The following is a 21,770-nucleotide window of genomic DNA, read 5'->3' as shown; positions in this document are numbered from 1 at the left end:
TAAGGACTCTATATATTCTATTTTTTTTTTATTGGAAATTTTTTTTTTTTTTTAATTATTTTTGGCTGTGTTGGGTCTTCGTTGCTGTGCGCAGGCTTTCTTTTTAGTTGCGGTGAGCAGGGGCTACTCTTCATTGCCGTGCGCGGGCCTCTCATTGTGGTGGCCTCTCTTGTCTTGGAGCACCAGCTCTAGGTGTGCGGGCTCTACAGCACAGGCTCAGTAGTTGTGGCGCACGAGCCTAGCTGCTCTGCAGCATGTGGGATCTTCCTGAACCAGGGCTCAAACCCGTGTCCCCTGCATTAGCAGGCGGATTCCTAACCACTGCGCCACCAGAGAAGCCCAGGAATCTATATATTCTTGAGTCCTACTTTTCCGTTTGGGTTTATTTTTTTTATGTTCTTAGTCTGTGTTGGTTTATAAGTAAAAACCCCTCGAGGGAAGAGGTGCTAAGATTTTTGAACTGTGAATGGCAGTGACTGACAGGGATCTTAAAGGCTTTAGGGTCCCAGTACTTAGATTTGGATGTGAAGGCCTCACAGATTCCCATTCAGCAGGTAAGAAGCAGGTTCTTGAATCTGCCTTCTAACGGCCATCACAGTAATTTGGATACACTTGGTTTGTGGCCAGATTTTGAGAAATACCACTTTCAAGACAGTTAAAATGTAACCAACATGGCCATTGTGCTTTGCACAAGTCTGACATCCTTCATATGGGGTATGCTTTTTCTTTTTTCAATAGTCTCATTTTTTTCAAACAAAATGTATATAATGTGTATTTTTTTCTAAGATAGAAGTCTACACCAAAATGTTAATTGATATGATCTCTGGGTAGAATACTAATTTCATTGTGTCTCCTTTATGCTGAACCATATTTGCTAAATTTTCCACAAAAGATCAGGAAAAAAGAGTAAAGGGTGCAATACTGTCTAAAACTGATAAGTCAAAATATAGCTGTATAAGCATATTATTTAAACATGGAGGTTAACCACTAGAAGTTAAAAGTGATTCCTTCTGGGAACTGCCATAAGAGGGAAGGTGAAGGCCAGAGAGTGTTTTCCATTCTAAAACCTTTCATACAATTTGTTATGCTTGTTATGACATTATGGTAAGTTTTCAATTCATTTAAAAAACTACTTCATTTTATTTCTTCTAAGAATGGCAGTGTGTGCCTTTAAGAAACCTACCAAAGTTGGTATTAACTAGTTCAGATCCTCCAAATTCTAAAGTATGTACAAAATGCAACTGGATTTACAGAAATATCCTACCTATGCTGAAAGTATAATTTAAAAAAAAAAAGCATAGAAAGTACAAACAAAAGTGAGTTTACAAAATATACAATAATTACAAATAGTACAAACTGAGACGATTTCTCCTGTTCCTGTGACAGAAGCTAACAGCCTTTACTTTCAAATGAGGGTTTCTGTTATTCTGAGTTAATGATGCACATTCAGTGATCTGCTGCCTTTGTTTATGCTTTTCTTAATAGTTCCGGGAGGCCTATTAGTGATATGTACATGGGTCATTTCCCTAAAATCTTATTTCCAGAACTACTATGCACAAGTCCAACACAACTGGAATAGAACAAGACGGCACTGAACTGAATAATCTTTTTTTCCAACAGTAAATTTTGATCTTCTCTAAATATTCACGTAGTGGTTTAGAACTGAAGCCATGATTTTTGGCTTTAAAAAGCAAGTCCACTGTGATTTTTAATAGGCAGCACAATTCCACTATAGCCAATTATCACCTGGCTATTTTTACAGGTTTGCAATTATTTAAGGAACAGAATTTGATAGTATTCAATTCCGTATGTTTTGTCTTACGCTTTTTTAATCAGAGTCACTGCTACTGCTTGAGGAGTCTGTTGACATAACCTCTACATCATCTTCATTTTCTTTGTTGTGTCCTGGAGGCTCCAACACAAAGTCGCTACTGTGATTTGGTGGTAACATATTCACTGCCATATCATTTGACTGCCATGGATACTGTGGAGCAAGGACATCTGGAGAAAAGAAAGAAGCACACACGAGAACATTTCTACTAATAATTTACTTCTTAGTTATACTTTCCTTCATGCAAATAATCTGAAGTAAAATTTCTTAAAGGCTAGAAATCAAAATATACATTTGGCCAAATTAATAATCAAATTTATCATGGAGAAATGTGATGTTTTAGTAACTAGACTCTATGGTTTATTTTTTTTAAATCATACTTTCCTATAGTCACTATTCAAGACGTTCACAATTTCAAATCGAATGTCTCATATCTATACATATTTTATGCACATATATAATACATCATATACAGTACCTTCTATATATTCTCTCCATATATATTATAAATAGCTAATGTACACTATATTATGTATTCCAGTTTAAACTGCCTCTTAAGCTTCAATTCCACTCTTCTCCCTGGACCCTGAAAACACTTCTCCTTTGCCAGTGGCCACAATGTTAAGCTCTGTCAGTAGAGGGCACTGCAAGGACTCCACAGGAGGAACAGGCTTCCCTTCCGGGATCCTGCCTTTCCCTCCTGTGGTGCCTCGTGGGTGTTTAGGACATCGGTGGCATCCCAGTTGGATGAATTCCCAGCTAGTCTCCCAGGGACCCTAGTGGATAACTTCCTACTTGCCAGCTCTGGCCTGTGACACCTCATCGAACTTCTCTGCCATCCAACAGGCCAGAGCTACACCTTTTCCACTCAGGACTGAATATCAGCCTTGGGATGGGGGGAGCCTCTTCTCAGTCGGTCCCTTCCTTGGGTATCTGCCTCATCCTACACGTAGTAGCTGCTCCCTGCATCTGTTATTACTGCATTTAAAAAATATAGTTCTCTTTACCATCCAGTAGTTAGTATCTGGTTACTACTCAGTAGTTCTTTAAATTTTCCTTCATATTGCTGGTGTGGTTTCTGCCTCCTGCCTGGACCTGACTGGCATGTTATGATACAGTACAATCAAAATGAGAAAAATGAGGAGTTACCAAGGGAAACTAACGCACAGCGACTTCCCAGTTTGAACTTCAGTTAACAACAGCCATGTTTATAAAAGCATTTTTAATAACACAGGGACAGCCTTACAATGAAATGTTAAGCATAAAAAAGCATTATCTACAGTATGTTTTTAGCGATGTAAAAAATACAGGAAAAAACATGAAATATGTAAAATATTAAAAGTGATTGCTCAAAAAAGACTAATTTTTCCCTTTTTTATGCCTTTTAAAAAACTTTTAAAATGTTCTACCAGATCAAAACAAAACAAGTCACCTACAAAAGGTAAAAGATGGGGAACATAAAATAAATATAAGAACAGTACAAACCTATATGCAAAACCTGAGGAAGGCCGAAGTTCAGAATGAGCTGAGTCTCACAAAAAATGATACTCTACTTAGTTATTAAAACACCCATAAAAAGCTTTTTTGTTAGTCACTTTGTTAATCTGGGGTTTTTTCACAAGTGTGCTCACTTGGTATTCTTTAAACTGAACATACATACATCTTATTCTGTTTATAAAGTATATTTCATTTTAAAAAGCTATGTTTGGAGCTTAGTTAATGAGAGGCCTAATTCCTGGGGAAAATGGCACATAAAATCAGTTTATTCTAATTTCATAGCCTCCATCTAGAACAGTCTTTAAACTAGAGGAAGCAGAGAGGAGGATAAACTGGTAGAGAACCTAGCAACTAAAATGAGTTGGGTCCAGACCCTCAAACTTGTTCAGATCTCTGTCTTCCTCATCATTTCTGAAAAAAACCGTTGTTTGAAAGCATTATTCTGGTTAACGTTACCTGGCAATCTGCCTGCTGCAAGTGCGTCCCCTGGTAGATGACCGTTCACTCCATTAGTGGAAGGGTTGTTCATCTGGCCCAATAATCCACTTCTCATCTCCAAATCAGTTGGGTATGGTCTCCGTGGGTCCCCTAAAAAATAAGACTGCTTTTAATTAAGTCACATATGAAAATAAGCTTTGATACCTTCTCTGAAATATTGATTTTCCTTGGTTCACTTTGAAAAACTCAAGCCACATTTTCAATTTTGGAATATGAAGGTCATCTTATCAATTGTTATTAAGACATAATAAAATTTTAAATACATGTTATTTTTATTTCTTCTCTAGATCTTCACAATAATACACTATTCTCTATATGCAAAAAAGAAAAGTCTCTCATTTAAGCAAACATTCCAAATGACAAAGTAAGAAAAGTATAATCCTAAGTCTTCTAAATTAAAACCTTTTCCTAACCAACCTCTTTGATCACGTAATTTAAAGACTGATTCCTGGGGACCTCCCTGGCGGTCCAGTGGTTAGGACTCTGCACTTCCACTGCAGGGGGCGCGGGTTCAATCCCTGGTCCAGGAACTAAGATCCCACGTGCCGCACGCTGCAGGAACGGAGGGAGGAAGGCAGGCTAATTCCTGTAACATTCCAGTGGAGCATCAGGAGCCGATAACGTTCATTTCCAATCATGAAAGCACACTTTTTAGTTTTGGGTTGATGAAAACTTGGCCAGATTTGGACCAATTTTTTGGTAATATTTTCTCACCAACTCCAGATGATTTATCCTCCAAAACTGCAGCTACCCTTAGTGTTTCAGGTATGGCAAAACACCACCGTCAGGAGTGACTAGAGCTGAGATACTACCTCCCATTCCTCCCAAAAGGCTGCTGCTCTACCTGAGGTCTCTGCTGTCAACATATGTAGCAAGGGACTTCCCTGGTGGCGCAGTGGATAAGATTCTGCGCTCCCAATGCAGGGGGCCGGGGTTCAATCCCTGGTCAGGGAACTAGATCCCACATGTCACAGGGAAACTAAGAGTTGGCATGCCACAGCCCACGTGCCGCAACTAAGACCTGATGCAACCAAATAAATTAATTAATTAAAAAAAAAAAAAATATATATATATATATATGTGTGGCAGTTTGTTCCTCTCTCTGCTATTTCTAATTACTCCAGCTCTCAGCAGTCCTGTGTGTCTGCTGCTGGGTGTCCAGTGCTTCATCTTTATCCCCTAAGAGTTGGGACTGTCTCTTTCTCAGGCTGGAACCCTTGTGGAAATCTTAATGGCTCAAACAAGTTAGCTTCTGGCCAGCCTGGGTTTTACAGGTATATAAATCTATAGCTTTAGAATCATCACGTATTATACTTTTAAAATTTATTAATTTATTACTGATTTTTTTTTAAAAAAGGAAAGAAACACAGTTCCCAGTGGCAACAACTTTGTAGAAAACCAATGATAAAACCCCTGGCCTATATTATCACTTATAAGACACTAAAGATGTGAAAATATGAAACATGTTTCTAAGGATAAATACATTCCATATTTAAATCTTTTCTTCCTATTTTTGTGTACAGTCACCTAAGAATTTTCAAAACCACATATATCTAGTAAAAAGAGAATTACTTTTACCTGGGACCCAGGTCAGTGGGGCACACACAGCATTACTTGCACTAATCCTATGTGCGTACTTAATTATTTCTTCAGAGGAGACGGCACCTGAGAGAGTCAGGAGGAGAGTGTTAACGTTTCAGCCTAGTCAACATACAAGTTTGTCAGTGCGCACATCACAGATGCAAGTCATACTGCACACATCACAGATGCACTTCATACTTAAAATATATTCATTAGGTAAAAAAGTACACTAGTAAATAATATGTATAGCACAACCTGGTTTTTATTTTAGAATATATGTCATACGTGTATTTGTATTGTTCTTGTTACGTATGTATTACAGATCTAAGAAAAATCTGGAAGAACACACACCAAACATTAACAGTAGTTAATCTAAAATAGGACAAGAGGCGAGTTAGATGTAAATCATACCCACAAATCATTAAAAGCAAGTAACCAAAGTCTTCATTTTAATTCTGACTTTTAGTATGCAATCTAAAAGATCCAAAATGGAAGCCTTTAAAGAGAGAAGCAGGACAGGACAAGAAGTCATGCTGAGCCTCTAGAAGCACCACTACATGTGCACACACCCCAAAGCCTTATCTAGTTCTGACTTCACGGTGTCTTTCAAGATCCACCTCAAATCTCATTTGCTTCCAGCCCATATTCTCTTCTCCCAACAATTTAAAAAACACACTGTCTTTATTGCACATTTGGGTAAGAGCCGTAACTTCTATTATTGCTTCTTATAACCTGAAAAAGAATGTGACACCTCCCTAGCAATGCCCAGCATAGTGCTATAACATAGCAGGCACTTTACAATGAAAATTTATTGGAAACTTTTCAACAGCAGCAAATGATTACCAATAATCCTCTCATTAGTTTCTTGAAACCAAAATTTGGATTTTTCAGAAAGTCATTCAGTGTTCCCACAGTACTAACCTTTTCTTGCTTTTTCTATTGACTTGAGTTTTTCTTTTGCTTGGTAAACAGCTGTTGCCTAATTTAAACAACATTAAAAAAAGAAATATGGATTATTCAAGACTATACCAAGCCCAGTTTTTGGCTAAATTCACAAAATCATTTATCCCATAGAAACAATATGCAAAATTTGGAAATCCCCACAATTTATTTGTAATATTCTGAACCACCACTTGGGTATCATTTGTATCAGTTACAGTCAATGAAAAAAAGAAACATTTATGAGTCAGTCTCCATACACAAGTTAGTTGTTAGAAACAAAATGTAAATTGGATTGTTCACTACCATTTTTTCTTTATGTCATCCATCATAAACAGGCAGAAAACAGACCACGTACTACTCCCAAAGCATCCTATTCTTATATCTAGTTCAAGGATAAAATACCAAAAATTTTTTTTTTCTAGTTTACAAGATAAATTCTTGGATAGTCTCATTCATTTATACGTTACCATTACCTCCATGCTTAATGACTATTATAATGAACTCTTCCACCCACCCTCCCCTGGGCAAAGGCAAACTAAAGTGTAAAATGAAGCTAACCTAGTATATGCATCCTCCACCATAACACAGCGGTTAAGAGTATGGAGTCAGAGAGATCTAGGTTTATGTTCCATCTCTCAACTTTTACCTCTTGGGCAAGGTAGGTATTCATTTAAAATCATGGTTTTGTCTGTAAAAATAGAATAACGGTACTGACCTCATATAATTGTTATGAAGATTGAGATAATACACATAAAGTGCAAAGTACAGGGCCTGGTGCACCAGTACTTAATAACTGTTAGTTGCCACTATCTAAATCATAAAATTTAGTCTCTTTATAGTCCTTGTGTTCACTGTCTTTTGGAAATCTAATCTAGAGAAGAGCCAGCAATGTCTGGTCCATATGAGAAGCAAACTCAGCTCTTCCTACAATACCACCACATAACAATTACATTAGTTAGTATTTAGTGAAATAACTGAGCAAATAATAACAAATAAATTGTCTCTTTGAAATAGTAGCCAAGAACAAGAAAGGAAAAACTAGAGTCCTTAACATATATCCAAATCCCATCTAGTTTAGGATGGAAGACTAAATAAATATAAATTTTAATCAATTTATAAAATTGGTATATGCTTTTACTGATTTCAAAAATTATTTCTAAAACTGAAGTAGAGATTTAGACTATTAACAAATGAAAACTTAGGACAGGATAAAAGTAGAACTTCCCATTTCTATTAATTCAATCTTGTGCAATCTTCAAATAATGAAAATATGGTTCAAAAGCAATGTAGACTATCAGAAAACAGTAATTAAAAAGGGAGGGACTTCCCCAGTGGTCCAGTGGTAAAGAATCCATCTTCTTCTTGGTCAGGGAACTGAGATCCCACATGCCGCGGGGCAACTAAGCCCACGTGCCACAACTACTGAGCTCGCCCGCCTCAATGAGAGAGCCCTCGTGCTGCAACTACAGAGCCCACTTGTTCTCGAGCCCACGTGCCACAACTAGAGAGAAGCCCGCGCGCCGCAATGAAAAGATCCTGTGTGCCGCAACTAAGACCAGACACAGCCTAATAAATAAATAAAATAAACGAATAAAATAAATAAATATTTTTAAAAAAAAGGGAATGACATGGTCTTTCATCTAACCAAAGTGATAAGGGGTCACTTTTAGACTTGGAAATTCAAGTTTTCTACCACTTCAAAATTGTGATAATAGATTTATTTTTCAGAAATAGAGTAAATAATATCCTTTTTTACATTAAGAACCAGCCTCTATCAACTTACCAGTATCTGTTCTGCTTCCTTTAGCTGTTTTTGTAGTTGCTGAATATCACTGTCTCTTTTTTCTACTTCTTTTTCTAAAACTTGCATTTCATGATGGATTTTTCCCTGATTAAGTGCCAATTTCATTAGTTCTTGAAATTCCCCATCTCTATGAATTAACAACTCCAGGACCTGTCAGATAATAGGTGATTAAAGCAGACAACAGAATACTGAAGAACTACATTCCCATGAAACGAAGAATCCACACGTGAATTGGCTAGTCCATAAAGTTTTAACACCTTCAAAGTACTATTTACTAATCATTGTTAAAAACAGCCTACCTATAATTATTTTAGAAGAGATTAATATCAAGGTTTTCTGCTTTTTCTAATTATATGCTATTCTTTCACACAAAATAAAACAAATCTTTCAGAACTAGCAATATGCCAAAATGAGCAGGTTTATTCATTTCTCAGGGAAGGTAAAATTTATTTGAGATGATTTTATTAGCTGACACCAGGAACTGAATAGACATTTCTCCAAACATATACAAATGGCCAAAAATACATGAGAAGGTATTCAACATCACTAATCATCAGGGAAGTGCAAATCAACACCACAACTGGATATGACCCTGCACCAGCTAGAACGGCTATAATCAGAAAGACAAAAGATAACAAGAGTTGGTGAGAATGTGGAGACAAAGGGAACCCTTAGAATCTGAATTGGTGCAACTACTGCAGAAAACATTCCATTAAGTGTGGAGGTTACTTAAAAAATTAAAATTAAAACTACCATATGATCCAGCAATTCTACTTCTGAGTATTTATCCAAAGGAAATGAAATCACTATTTTCGAAAAGATACCTGCACTCATATGTTCACTGTAGCATTATTCACAATAGCCAAGACATGGAAGTAATCTAAGTGTCCATCAATGGATGAATGGATAAAGAAAACGTGATGTAAATCTATACACACGCACACACACACAAAGGAATATCATTCAGCCACAAAAAAAGAAGGAAATCTTGGCATTTGGGATAACATGGACGGACCTTAAGAACATTACATTAAGGGAAATAAGTCAGACAGAGAAAGACAAACACCGTATGATCTCAGTTATATGTGGAATGTAAAAAGAGCCAAACACATAGAAAAAGAGCTCAGATTGGTGGTTGCCAGGGGGAAGGCGGCAAAATGGGTAAAGGTGGTCAAAAGGTACAAACTCCAGGCTATAAGATAAATAAGTTCTGGAAATATAACGTACACCATCGTGACTATAATTAAGAATACAGTACTGTAAATTTGAAAATAGCTGAGAGTAAATCTCAACAACTTAAAACAGTTCTTAAAAAATGTGCAGAGGAACTGAATAGACATTTTTCCAAAGACATACAAATGGTCAACAGGTACATGAAAAGTTGCCACTTTCCCTGCAATTTTCTTAGAAGTTTTTATCATAAGAAGAGAAAGGACTTCCCTGGTGGTACAGTGGTTAAGAATCCACCTGCCAATGCAGGGGACACAGGTTCGAGCCCTGCTCCTGGAAGATCCCATATGCTGCAGAGCAACTAAGCCCGTGCGCCACAACTACTGAGCCCACGTGCCACAACTACTGAAGCCTGTGTGCCACAACTACTGAAGCCTATGTGCCCTAGAGCCTGTGCTCCACAACAAGAGAAGCCATCGCAATGAAAAGGCTGCGCATCATAATGAAGAGTAACCCCTGCTCGCTACAACTAGAGAAAGACTGTGCGCAGCAACAAAAACCCAACACAGCCATAAATAAATGAGTGAATGAATGAATAAATAAGTAAATAAATAAAATTTGTTTAAGAAAAAAAAAAAGAAAAGAAAACTGGGGACTTCCCTGGTGGTCCAGTGGTTAAAACTCCACACTTCCACTACAGGGGGCGTGGGTTCCATCCCTGCTTGGGGAACTAAGATCCCACATGCCGCGTGGTGTGACCAAAAAACAAAACAAAACAAAACAAACTTAACCATGTGAGGTGATGGACATTAACTAAACTTACTGTGGTGATCACTTTGCATTATGTACCTATATCAAATTATTATGATATACATCTTAAACTAATACAATATTACATGTCAATTATATCTTACCTAAATGATGCAAAAAAATATCAATTTAAAAACTGCAATTAATAATTTAATAGAATCTGATCTTCCTGTTCTCACACAAAGTAAATATAAATAGGAAATTGTAAAAATGATGGAGGTTTTTTGTGTTTAATTCAAAAAGAAACCACTTACCTGGTTTTCCTCTCCAGACTGTAACAACTTTTGGTTTCTTGAAATCGCCAGCATTTCTATAAGTTCTCTATAAAACAAAAACAAAGTTTGCAAAGTAAATACAATAGAGCCTCTACCTGATCTCCACCTGACTGACTTGCTGGATTCACGGTACCCACAGCAAGCTGAGTACTCAGAGCTATTGCCCCACAGGCCACTTTGACTGTGGACTTCAGCTCTCACCGGCACAGTGCATTCTCACCAAGACTCAGCTGTGTTCATTACCAGACCCATTTATTCAAACTTTACTATTACTATAACTGTATAAATTAATATTGAGTATATAAATACAAATGAAGTATGATTGTGAATAGGAAAAACTGTTTCTATAAAAACCTAAGCTTGGAAACACTCAACAGAGGTTTGCAAAGAATAACTATCGAACCAGGAGAAGTAAAGTCATAAAAACTCAGCAAGACCCTGCCCTAAGACTTCTTGATGAGTGTCCAAGTGCTCATTTCACTTTAAAAAAACCTAACTAGAAAATGCAGACAATGCATTATGCGTGGTTTATGCAACAAAAACTCCTTCATAAGGGGTCTACAGGCCAAATGCAGCCCATCTGTGGTTTTTGTAAATAACTTTTCTTGGATGATAGCCACGCCCCTTCATTTACATATTGCCTAAGGCTGCTTTCCCACTACAATGGCAGAACTGAGTAGTTGTGACACACAACTCCTCACCTGCAAATTTTTAAATTAACCAAACAGGTATCAGTTAAGAGGGATACCTACACATAATAAACCATATATTTCTAGAATGCTCATTTGTTAAATATGCTAATTTTCTACATGAAAAACAGAAGAATGATTGGGAAAAAATGTGTAGTAGGTAATATTCTATATATTAGTTTCAAAACTGTTGATACATGGGACTTAATTCAGAAATTATCCAGGAGAGGACAGCTTCACAATTAACTACCTGACACTACTAGTCAGCCCAGGGTTTGTACCTTCTCACTGGCTACCATGCTATTTTTACCTTCATAGTTCCACCTTCCACTCACCAGCCTCAGGCTATTTTAGTGGATGGTGCCAATTGGACTCAACCTCCCTCCCATACACCATTATGTATGAATTAATTACCTAATTAATGAAAAAAGTAGACAAGGGAATGAAAAGTCTTCATTCACTCATTCAAATATTTCTTGAGTGCCTATTATGTGCCAGGCATTTTCTAGATGCTTGGGTTAGTAAAGTGAACAATGGCAATTAAATTCTAATAGAGAAGACAAAAAAATATATAAGTAAAACCAGAGTGACAGGGGTTAGGAAGAAAATAAAGCAGAGTGTTAAACCAGAGAGTGTCGGTGAGGTAGTTTGGCTACTTACACTGGGTGGTCAAGGAAGGTTTCTCTATGGGAATATCTGTGAAGTAAAACATGAATTAAACAAGAGAAGCCAGCCAGGAGATGTGGGAGGAAAGAGTGCTTGGTAAAAGACCCAGCTAGCTCACTGGCTCAAAGATGGGTTTGAGGAAATGTGGCCAGAGCACAGCAGGCACCAGGGAGCAGGATACAAAATAAGGCCAATGGAGGGAGGGAGGGAGTGAAAGAGAGGGAGGGGGAGGGCTGGATTGTGTAGGGCTCTGTAGGTCAGGGTACAGGATTAGTATTTCACTCTTAAGTGCAAAGAGAAGCTACTGGATTATTTTAAACAAGCAAAGGACATGACCTGATTTACGTTTTTAAACAACTGCTGAACTATCTGGAGAACAGACTGTAAGAGAGCTAGAAAGGGAATCAAGTTAGGTGGTTTTTGTAGTGTCCCAGGCAAAAGATGACACTGGCTTTGACTAGGTCCTAGCCACTAGGATTTAGTAATGGAAATGGGGAAACATGGACAGATTTAGGATATATTTTGGAAGCAGAGCTGACAGGACTTGCTAATGGATTAAACAGACATTTTATGAAAACAGCATGTTACATTAGCCCTTTTCTGCACCCCATTAATGAGATGGAGAGAGTTGATAACCCCTGGCCTATATAAAAGCTGGTTTCTGTGGGGGAAGGGATGGTGGTGAGGGGTTGGGGGTATGGTGGGAGACGCAGAATGACCCACTCTTGCCAATCTGGGAGCATAAATCAACAGAAAACCTTACAAGGGTTTACTTTAGGCAGAGGCGTACAGGGAGGGAGAGGTCTGTAAGATTCAGTGCTCTTCACTAACTATCTAGGACAAAGTGGAAACCTTTGTCCACTCCAAGGGTGAAAAGAGGCTGAAGGACCCCCTGTCCTCTCTCTCATTATAGGAGTGGGAGGCCCGTGCCGCTACAAAGGAAGCAGCTGTACTCCTGGCATGCCAAATTAGAATCCTCCCACATTTCCACACAAATATAACTGACACAGGGTTAGGTCCTATATTATTTGTGATACTACACTTCAGGTAAACAATTTTCTTTTAAATTAATTCATTTTTTTAATTTATTTTTGGCTGCACTGGGTCTTCATTGCTGCGCACGGGCTTTCTCTAGTTGCGGTGAGCGGGGGCTGCCCTTCATTGTGGTGCGCGGGCTTCTCATTGCAGTGGCTTCTCTTGTTGCGGAGCACAGGCTCTAGGCGTGCTGGTTCAGTAGTTGTGGCACAAGGGCTTAGTTGCTCTGCGGCATGTGGAATCTTCCCGGACCAGGGCTTGAACCCATGCCCTGCATTGGCAGGCAGATTCTTAACCACTGCGCCACCAGGGAAGCCCCAGGTAAACAATTAATAGGCTGGTGGGGAAACCTCAAGACTCCTATCAACGTGGTTTCTGTTCCACAATGAGTTCTGAGTTACAAACAGGTTAAAAGAAACTTTTTAGACTACAATCTACCTACAGGTTTCTATTTTTTAAATTCCTCCAAAGACTACCTGATTCTATTACATCTTACAAAGTATTGGACTGACCAAAAGGTTCGTTTGGTTTTTTCCATAGATGGCTCTAGCAGCGCTTAGTGGTCTTTAACTTCATTCGAAACAACTTTGTTAGACTGTACTGTGACAGCTGTCATGTCAGCGTGCATTTAAAAAAACACTTATCAAAACTGGCGAATTTTTGTGTTGCCATTTTAATACTGAAGATGGAAGGAAAAAAGCAACATTTTCAGCACATTATGCTTGATTATTTCAAGAAAGGTAAAAACGCAACTGAAATGCAAAAAAAGATTTGTGTAGTGTACGGAGAAGGCGCTGTGACTGATCGAATATGTCAAAAGTGGTCTGTGAAGTTTTGTGCTGGAGATTTCTCGCTGGATGATGCTCCACAGTCAGGTAGACCATTTGAAGTTGATAGCGATCAAATCGAGACATTAATTGAGAACAATCAACGTTAGACCACACGAGAGATAGCTGACACACAATATCGAAACCAAGCGCTGAAAATCATTTGCACCAGCTTGGTTATGTAAATCACTTTGATGTTTGGGTTCCACATAAGTTAAGCGAAAAAAACCTTCCTGACCGTATTTCCGCATGTGATTCTCTACTGAAACGTAATGAATATGTTCCGTTTTTAAAACAAATTGTGACGGGTGATGAAAAGTGGATACTGTACAATCATGTGGAATGGAAGAGATCGTGGGGCAAGTGAAATGAACCACCACCAAGCACACCAAAGGCCGGTCTTCATCCAGAGAAGGTGATGTTGTGTATATGGTGGGATTGGAAGGGAGTCCTCTATTATGAGCTCCTTCCGGAAAACCAAACGATTAATTCCAACAAGTACTGCTCCCAATTAGACCAACTGAAAGCACGAAAAGCCTCCAGAATTAGTCATCAGAAAACGCATAATCTTCCATCAGGATACCACAAGACCGCATGTTTCTTCGATGACCAGGCAGAAACTGTTACAGCTTGGCTGGGAAGTTCTGATTCCTCTGCGGTATTCACCAGACAATTGCACCTTCAGATTTCCATTTATTTCGGTCTTCACAAAATTCTCTTAATGAAAAAAAGTTCAATTCCCTGGAAGACTGTAAAAGGCACCTGGAACAGTTCTTTGCTTAAAAAGATAAAAAGTTTTGGGAAGATGGAATTATGAAGTTGCCTGAAAAATGGCAGAAGGTAGTGGAACAAAAGGGTGAATACGGTGTTCAATGAAGTTCTTGGTGAAAATGAAAAATGTGTCTTTCATTTTTACTTAAAAACCTAAGGAACTTTTTGGCCACCCCAATAATATACTAAAAGGCTATATAATCAGGTAACAGTAAAAAAAATATATGCCAAATTTCACACCCACTACTTTCTAAAGTCAAGAGGTTACAATAATGAGATTTTTCATTTTTCATTTAAAAATGCAAAGAGAAAAACTTCATTCATAGGATAATGACAAACTTCACATATCACAAAATCAGTATAAGTATCTATGTGTGACTGGCCACATAATGGGACTTTTTGGAGAGCCAATCATACTGGAGCAGCCTCATTCTGTGGTGGGGTTCCAATGAGTCTTAGGTGGCAAACCAAAGTGACACCTCTTCCATCACCACCAACAACCATTTTCAGGATTATAAAAGAGAGAAATTCTCACTTACCTACTGTCACCCAGTCTTTCTTTAGAGATGAACAAATAATGTGGCAGGTACGGCATGAGAAAATCGGAGAAAAAGAAAAATGAACTTCTAAGACAATGGCTATTACCACAGGCAGCAGAGCGCCTCAAAAAAGAAGAAGGCTTTAACCAACCTGTCAACAGATTCAGTGAGGAGGACTACAAATTAACGAGAAATCCAAGTCTTTTTGGCATTCCTGGAGAATGGGAAGCAGAAGAACTACAGCTTCTTTTAGAGGAAGCAAAAGAGAACTCAGCACCTCAGGTGATCATGTACAACTGGAAAGCTGAAGGAGAAAGTTTCAGAAACACTGAGGTTCTTGAGGAAAATTTAAATGATTCAAAATTTCAGTGGATAAATACACTTCATCAAACGGAAAATGCTATACTTGACAATCAAGAATCAAATATAGAGAGGGATAAGCTGGTCAAATCTAGATACAAGAGAATTTCAATTTAGTCTCAAATTTAACATAACTGATAAATTACTTAGCTATGCTATCTCAAGCAAAGAGTACATGAATACCAAGTATAGGCACTCCTACAGGTACCGACAGCATCAAGTAAACACACCACAGATAGACAGCCCAGGAGCCAATCAATCTAGAGGCAAGATCTCAAGATTGACTACTGGGTTGTCCAATGTAGGAGATGTTCTCAAAGACCATTATACTGAATGGGTAGGCTCAGAAACACAGTTCCTGAACTTGGTGGACATGAAATATATACTAGGGTTACTCAGCAAAACAGACAAATTATGTTACAGCAAGTAAAGCTAAGAAAAGAAACGAATTTACTGGGCTCCAGAGTAGAAGGGTGAGATGTAATAGTTCTTTGGTTATACTAAGGCAAAGATTTGAAATTCTCAGACTAAGACCTACTCAGAACAAAAGGCAGCATCCATTGCTTCCCAAAGGGGGTGTTACTTCTTCACAAAGTCAACATATTTACAGAAAAATTAATTACCACCATCCATACCATGTGGTTTTTAACTCGACTAATTTCACACTCATCAGTGTCATCAAGATTCCTTAGCAAAAATGCTAGAAGCCAATCAAGTATTAGACTTGGGCTTCTGGTGAGAATTCTCCCAAAAGAAGAAAGAGCTCAAGGGAATATTTCAAACAGAACAAGACCCAGAATTCAAGCAAGTGGAAAAAACTGGCTCAAAAAGTAGTAAGTGAGGTATTTTCCAATTAACCATTAGTTGTTCTTAAACTATATGCCAATAAAATGAACAACCTACAAGAAATGGACAAATTCTTAGAAGGGTACAATCTCCCAAGACTGAACCAGGAAGAAGCAGAAAATATGAACAGACCAATCACAAGTAATGAAATTGAAACTGTGATTTAAAAACTCCCAACAAACAGAAGTCCAGGACCAGATGGCTACACGGCGAATTCTATCAAATATTTAGAGAAGAGTTAACACCTATCCTTCTGAAACTATTTCAAAAAATTGCAGAGGAAGTAAAACTCCCAAACTCATTTAATGAAGCCACCGTCACCCTGATACCAAAACCAGACAAAAAAAGAAAATTACAGGCCAGTATCACTAATGAACATAGATGCAAAAATCCTCAACAAAATACTAGCAAACCAAATCCAGCAATACATTAAAAGGATCATACACCATGATCAAGTGGGATTTATCCCAGGGATGCAAGGATTTTTCAATATCCACAAATCAATCAGTGTGATACACATTAACTGAAGAATTAAAACCATATGATCATCTCAACAGATGCAGAAAAAGCCTTTGACAAAATTCAACACCAATTTATGATAAAAACTCTCCAGAAAGTGGGCATAGAGGGAACCTACCTCAACATAATAAAGACATATGACAAACCCACAGCTAACATCATACTCAACGGTGAAAAGCTGAAAGCATTTCCTCTAAGATCCAGAACAAGACAAGTATGTCCACTCTCACCACTTTAATTCAACATAGTTTTGGAAGCCCTAACCATGACAAGCAGAGAAAAAAAGAAATAAAAGAAGTAAAACTGCCACCGCAGATGACATACTATTCATAGAAAATCCTAAAGACGCTATCAGAAAACTATGAGGGCTCATCAGTGAATTCGGTAAAGCTGCAGGGTACACAAATTAATACACAGAAATCTCTTGCATTTCTATACACTAACAACAAAAGATCAGAAACAGAAATTAAGGAAACAATCTCATTTAGCATTGCATCAAAAAGAATAAAATACCTAGGAATAAACCTACCTAAGGAGACAAAAGACCTGTACTCCGAAAACTATAAGACGCTGATGAAAGAAATGGGAAGATGACACAGGTGGAAAGATACACCATGTTCTTGGATTGGAAGAATCAATACTGTCAAAATTACTACACTACTCAAGGTAATCTACAGATTCAATGCAATCCCTATCAAATTGCCAATGGCATTTTTTGCAGATCTTTAGAAGAAAAGGTCTTAAAATTTGTATGGAAACACAAAAGACCCCAAATAGCCAAAGCAATGTTGTGAAAGAAAAACAGAGCCAGAGGAATCAGACTCCCTGACTTCAGACTATACTATAAAGCTTCAGTAATCAAAACAGTATGGTACTGGCACAAAGACACATTTACAGATCAATGGAACAGGATAGAAAGCCCAGAAATAACCCCATGCACCTATGGTCAGTTAATTACAACAAAGGAGGCAAGAATATACAATGGAGAAAAGAGAGTCTCTTCAATAAGCGGTGCTGGAAAAATTGGACAGCCACATGTAAATGAATGAAATTGGAACACTCTCTAACACCACACACAAAAATAACCTCAAAATGGATTAAAGACCTAAATGTAAGACCAGATACTATAAAACTCTTAGAGGAAAACATAGGCAGAAGACTCTCTAACATAACTAGCAGCAAGACGTTTTTTGATCCACCTCCTAGAGTAATGAAAATAAAAACAAACAAATGGGACCTAATCAAACTTAAAAGCTTTTGCACAGCAAGGGAAACCATAAACAAAACGAAAAGAACCCACAGAACGGGAGAAAATATTTGCAAACAATGCTCAACATCGCTGATTATTAGAGAAATGCAAATCAAAACTACAATGAGGTATCACCTCACACCAGTTAGAATGGCCATCATCAAAAAGTCTACAAACAATAAATGCTAGAGAGGGTGTGGAGAAAAGGGAACCCTCCTACACTGCTGGTGGGAATGTAAATTGGTACAGCCACTATGGAGAACAGTATGTAGGTTTCTTAAAAAACTAAAACTAAAAATAAAAATAGATCCAGCAATCCCACTCCTGGGCACATATCCAGAGGAAACTGTAATTTGAAAAGATACATGCACCCCAATGTTCATCACAGCAGTATTTACAATAGCCAAGACATGGAAGCAACCTAAATGTCCATTAAAAGACAAATGGATAAGGAAGATGTGGTACATATATACAATGGAATATTACTCAGCCATAAAAAAGAATGAAATAATGCCATTTGCAGCAACATGGATGGACCTAGAGATTATCATACTAAGTGAAGTCAGTCAGACAAAGACAAATATCATATGATATCACTTATACGTGGAATCTAAAAGAATGATATAAATGAACTTATTTACAAAACAGAAACAGACTCACAGACTTAGGAAACAAACTTAGGGTTACCAAATGGGACAGGTGGGGGGGTGATAAATTAGGATGTTAGGATCAACATATACACACCACTATATATAAAATAGATCATCAACAAAGACCTACTGTATAGCACAGGGAACTCTGTATGTAATAACCTATATGGGAAAAGAATCTGAGAAAGAAAAATATGTAATAAGAAAGAAATTTTGTATTCTATTACAAGTTAATTACTAAAGAGACATTGCCTATAAGCTTAAATTATACATAACGGCCCATCTCTGGGAGCCCTGCCTCCCAGGTAATGAGCATTAAGCTAAAACACCTTTGTTGAGCTCACGGGAAACATCTTGACCAGGCCTACCTGCGAATGACTGCAGGGAGGAAGAAATGAACACATTCCCTCAGGAGGCTGACCTAAATTTTTGACTTTAGCCCCTCCCCTTTAAGTATAAAAGAAGCCTGAATTCTAACTCAGGCAAGATGGTTCTTTGGGGCATGAGTCCAGCATCCTCCCAGTTTGCTGGCTTTCTGAATAAAGTCTCTATTCCCTAACCCCCAACAACTCATCTCTTGATTTATTAGCCTGTCATGTGGTGAGCAGTAGGAGCTTGGACTTGGTTACAGATATATATTTATAACAGAATCACTTTGCTGTACACCTGAAACTAACACAACATTATAAATCAACTTTACTCCAATATAAAATAAAAATTAAAAAAAATAATCGTAATAAAATAAATTTTAAAAAAGAAAGTTTAGAAAATAAAATAAAAACAGTATTAATTTTAAAAGAATGCTATTGGAAAAATGGCACCAATAGACTTGCTTTACACAGGGTTGCCATAAAGCTTCAACCTGTAAAAAATGCAGCATCTGCAAAGTGCAATAAAGTGGATTAAAACAAGGTATGCCTGTATGTAAGACTTATTCTAAAACGTCAAAGAATGTTGACTACAGAAAAGGTGACACTTGAACTGGATTCTGGAGGATAAACGAATGATTCATCAAGTTGGAGGTGGAGTAAAAACGGTACTGAAGATGAGGAAGTTTTCAAGTTCTCTAGCTTGAGAATAGGGAGCATTCACCGAGGCTGGAATAAAGGGCATGGGAGGGCAGAGGGATGCGGCAGTAAATAAGGACAACAAGATGGATTAACAGGGGTGGAGAATGGCTTTACTGCACGCTAAGCTAAAGAGTATGAACTTTACTTCACTGGGCAGTGGGAAGCTACCAAATATTCTACAGCAAAAAAGTAATACCAGAGGCTTTTTTAAAAAGACAGCTCTGCTCTCGGATAATATAGAAGGATAAAACGCAGAAGCATTAAAGCAAGTGAAACTGTAGGGAAGCTGCATTAAGAATTAATTATGACAGTGGGGATGGGAACATTTTGGGACGAAGAACCAGAACAATTTTAACATCCAAGTGAATGCATTGGAGCTAAGGAACGCTTCAATCTGACAGAGTACCATGAAAGATGGCAGAATGAGGAGGAGGACATCCAATTTCATCTCCTACCTCTGCCACACACGCTGCACTCCAGCCACCCCAAACTGGTAATTCCAGCACCAAGTCGTGCGTGCTCCTGTTCCAGGCCTTTGCACATGCTCTTCCAGCCACATGCCGCCTAGTGGGTCTGCGGGACTCATTCGTCCCATGCAGTCCTTTCTCCAGGAAGCCTGCCGTAACTACCTATCAAAACAAGCTCCGCGCCACAGTCACTGTTGACACGTAAGTCTCTCCCCCTTGACACTGGGCTCCTCCTCGTCGACATCTAGCCTCCCCCGCAGGACCGTCTCCCAGCGCGCGGCACCCAGGGGAGTTCCTGATATGTCTGTCGAGTGTCGGTGGACGAAGGGACTCACACCCGGCGACCTCTAAGGTTCGCTACGATTCTGACAGTCTGGGGTTCCAGAGTCACTGTCAGTATTAAAATGTCCTCTAAGGGGGGAATATGCCGTCCGAGCCCCTGAGGGTTGCGGGCCCACGTCCCGACCCTCGTGCACTGTCCTTGGGAGCGTGCGCCGCAGCCCCGAGCGCGGCCCTCCCCGCCAAGCCCTGGGAACCAGCCCAAGACAGGCCGGGGGTCCCGAGTCAGTCCTCCTGGCCCAGCCCCAGCCAGGCCCTCAGGCCGACGGCCTCACCTCGACAAGACCTCCAGATCTTCCAGCGCAGACAGCAGCCTCTCACGTGTGCTGTTACCGCCTGCAGCTCCCGAGCCGCCGCCCAGCCGCTCCTTCTCCTTCTCGCCACTGGAAGACGCCGCCATTCCCCGCCACGGGCCAGCGTCCGCGCAACTACGCGCAGGCGTGGAGGGGCGGGCTCGGCAAGCGGAAGGAAGGGTCACCAAGACGGGGGACGAGAGGCGGGCGGGAGCGCCCCTGCGCGCCTGGAGGTGCCCTGCGGGCCCCAGCGCCATCTGCTGGGCAGCGAGGGCTTCTCGGGTCTAACCCTTGGAGCGAGAGCCAAACCGAGAACAGGGGTCCATCGCGGTCAGGGTCTCCTAAGCCTTAGGTTATTCAAGCTGGAATGGGAAGCTTCTGCTCAACGGATTTTAAGCATTTGAGGGAATTACATAATGGCCTGCCTCTTGTGTCGTTTCTTCGTAAAATGGGCCGGGGTCTCCTCATATTAACCTCTCTTTAGTCTGCATTCCCATTACACTGTTCCTACCCTCCTGCTTGGGCTCTCAGGGAGGCAGTAAGCACTTTGGGACAGGAACCGAAATCCATCTTATTTTCTTTAATTTTTTCTTATTGTGGTAAAATACACTTAGCATAAAATGTACCACGTTAACCGTGTTTAAGTGTACAGTTCAGAGGCATGAAGTACTTTCATACTGTGCACTACCACCACCACCTCCTTCCCCATAGCTCTTTTCATCTTGCAAAACTGAAACTCTGTATCCGTTCATCAACAATTTCCCATTCTTCCCTCCCTCCTTGCTTAGCCATTCATCTGTCAGGGACACTTGGCTTGCTTCCACAATTTCGTACTCCATCTTTATAATCATACATCTCCCAACAAACTGTTTTGTTCACTGCTCAAGATGACTAGCGAACTGAATCCATCAATATAGTATGGAAATGGTTGTTGAAAATAGTTTAAATAATTGATGTAGCACACATTCCAAATCAACCAAAAATGTACCTTAGCCCACTTTTCTGGGGGAGAACAATGTAGTAGGAGACCTTCCTTACTAGG

The 21,770-nt window shown here is 39.2% G+C and overlaps 1 protein-coding gene across 2 annotated transcripts; it reads right to left on the bottom strand.

Annotated features, from left to right (window-relative positions):
* Positions 1 to 782: 782 nt before the first annotated feature.
* On the bottom strand, positions 783 to 20,876 carry MED4 (mediator complex subunit 4). Of its 2 annotated transcripts, XM_036831775.1 has the most exons (8): positions 20,711 to 20,876; positions 11,758 to 11,793; positions 10,388 to 10,454; positions 8,133 to 8,303; positions 6,329 to 6,386; positions 5,405 to 5,491; positions 3,785 to 3,916; positions 783 to 2,001 (listed from the first exon to the last, which is right to left on the bottom strand). In XM_036831775.1, exons 1-8 carry the CDS (start codon positions 20,833 to 20,835, stop codon positions 1,829 to 1,831), a joined length of 849 nt encoding a protein of 282 aa, XP_036687670.1. In that variant the 5' UTR covers positions 20,836 to 20,876; the 3' UTR covers positions 783 to 1,828. The 2 variants fall into 2 exon arrangements, with proteins under 2 accessions (XP_036687670.1, XP_036687671.1); XM_036831776.1 differs by lacking the exon at positions 11,758 to 11,793 and having other exon boundaries at positions 20,711 to 20,875.
* Positions 20,877 to 21,770: the final 894 nt, after the last annotated feature.

Source organism: Balaenoptera musculus, chromosome 18, assembly GCF_009873245.2.
Source record: "Balaenoptera musculus isolate JJ_BM4_2016_0621 chromosome 18, mBalMus1.pri.v3, whole genome shotgun sequence".
In the NCBI taxonomy this organism is placed as follows: domain Eukaryota; kingdom Metazoa; phylum Chordata; class Mammalia; order Artiodactyla; family Balaenopteridae; genus Balaenoptera; species Balaenoptera musculus.
The sequence above is the reverse complement of the archived record's forward strand: the minus strand, read 5'-3'. Positions and strand labels throughout refer to the sequence as shown.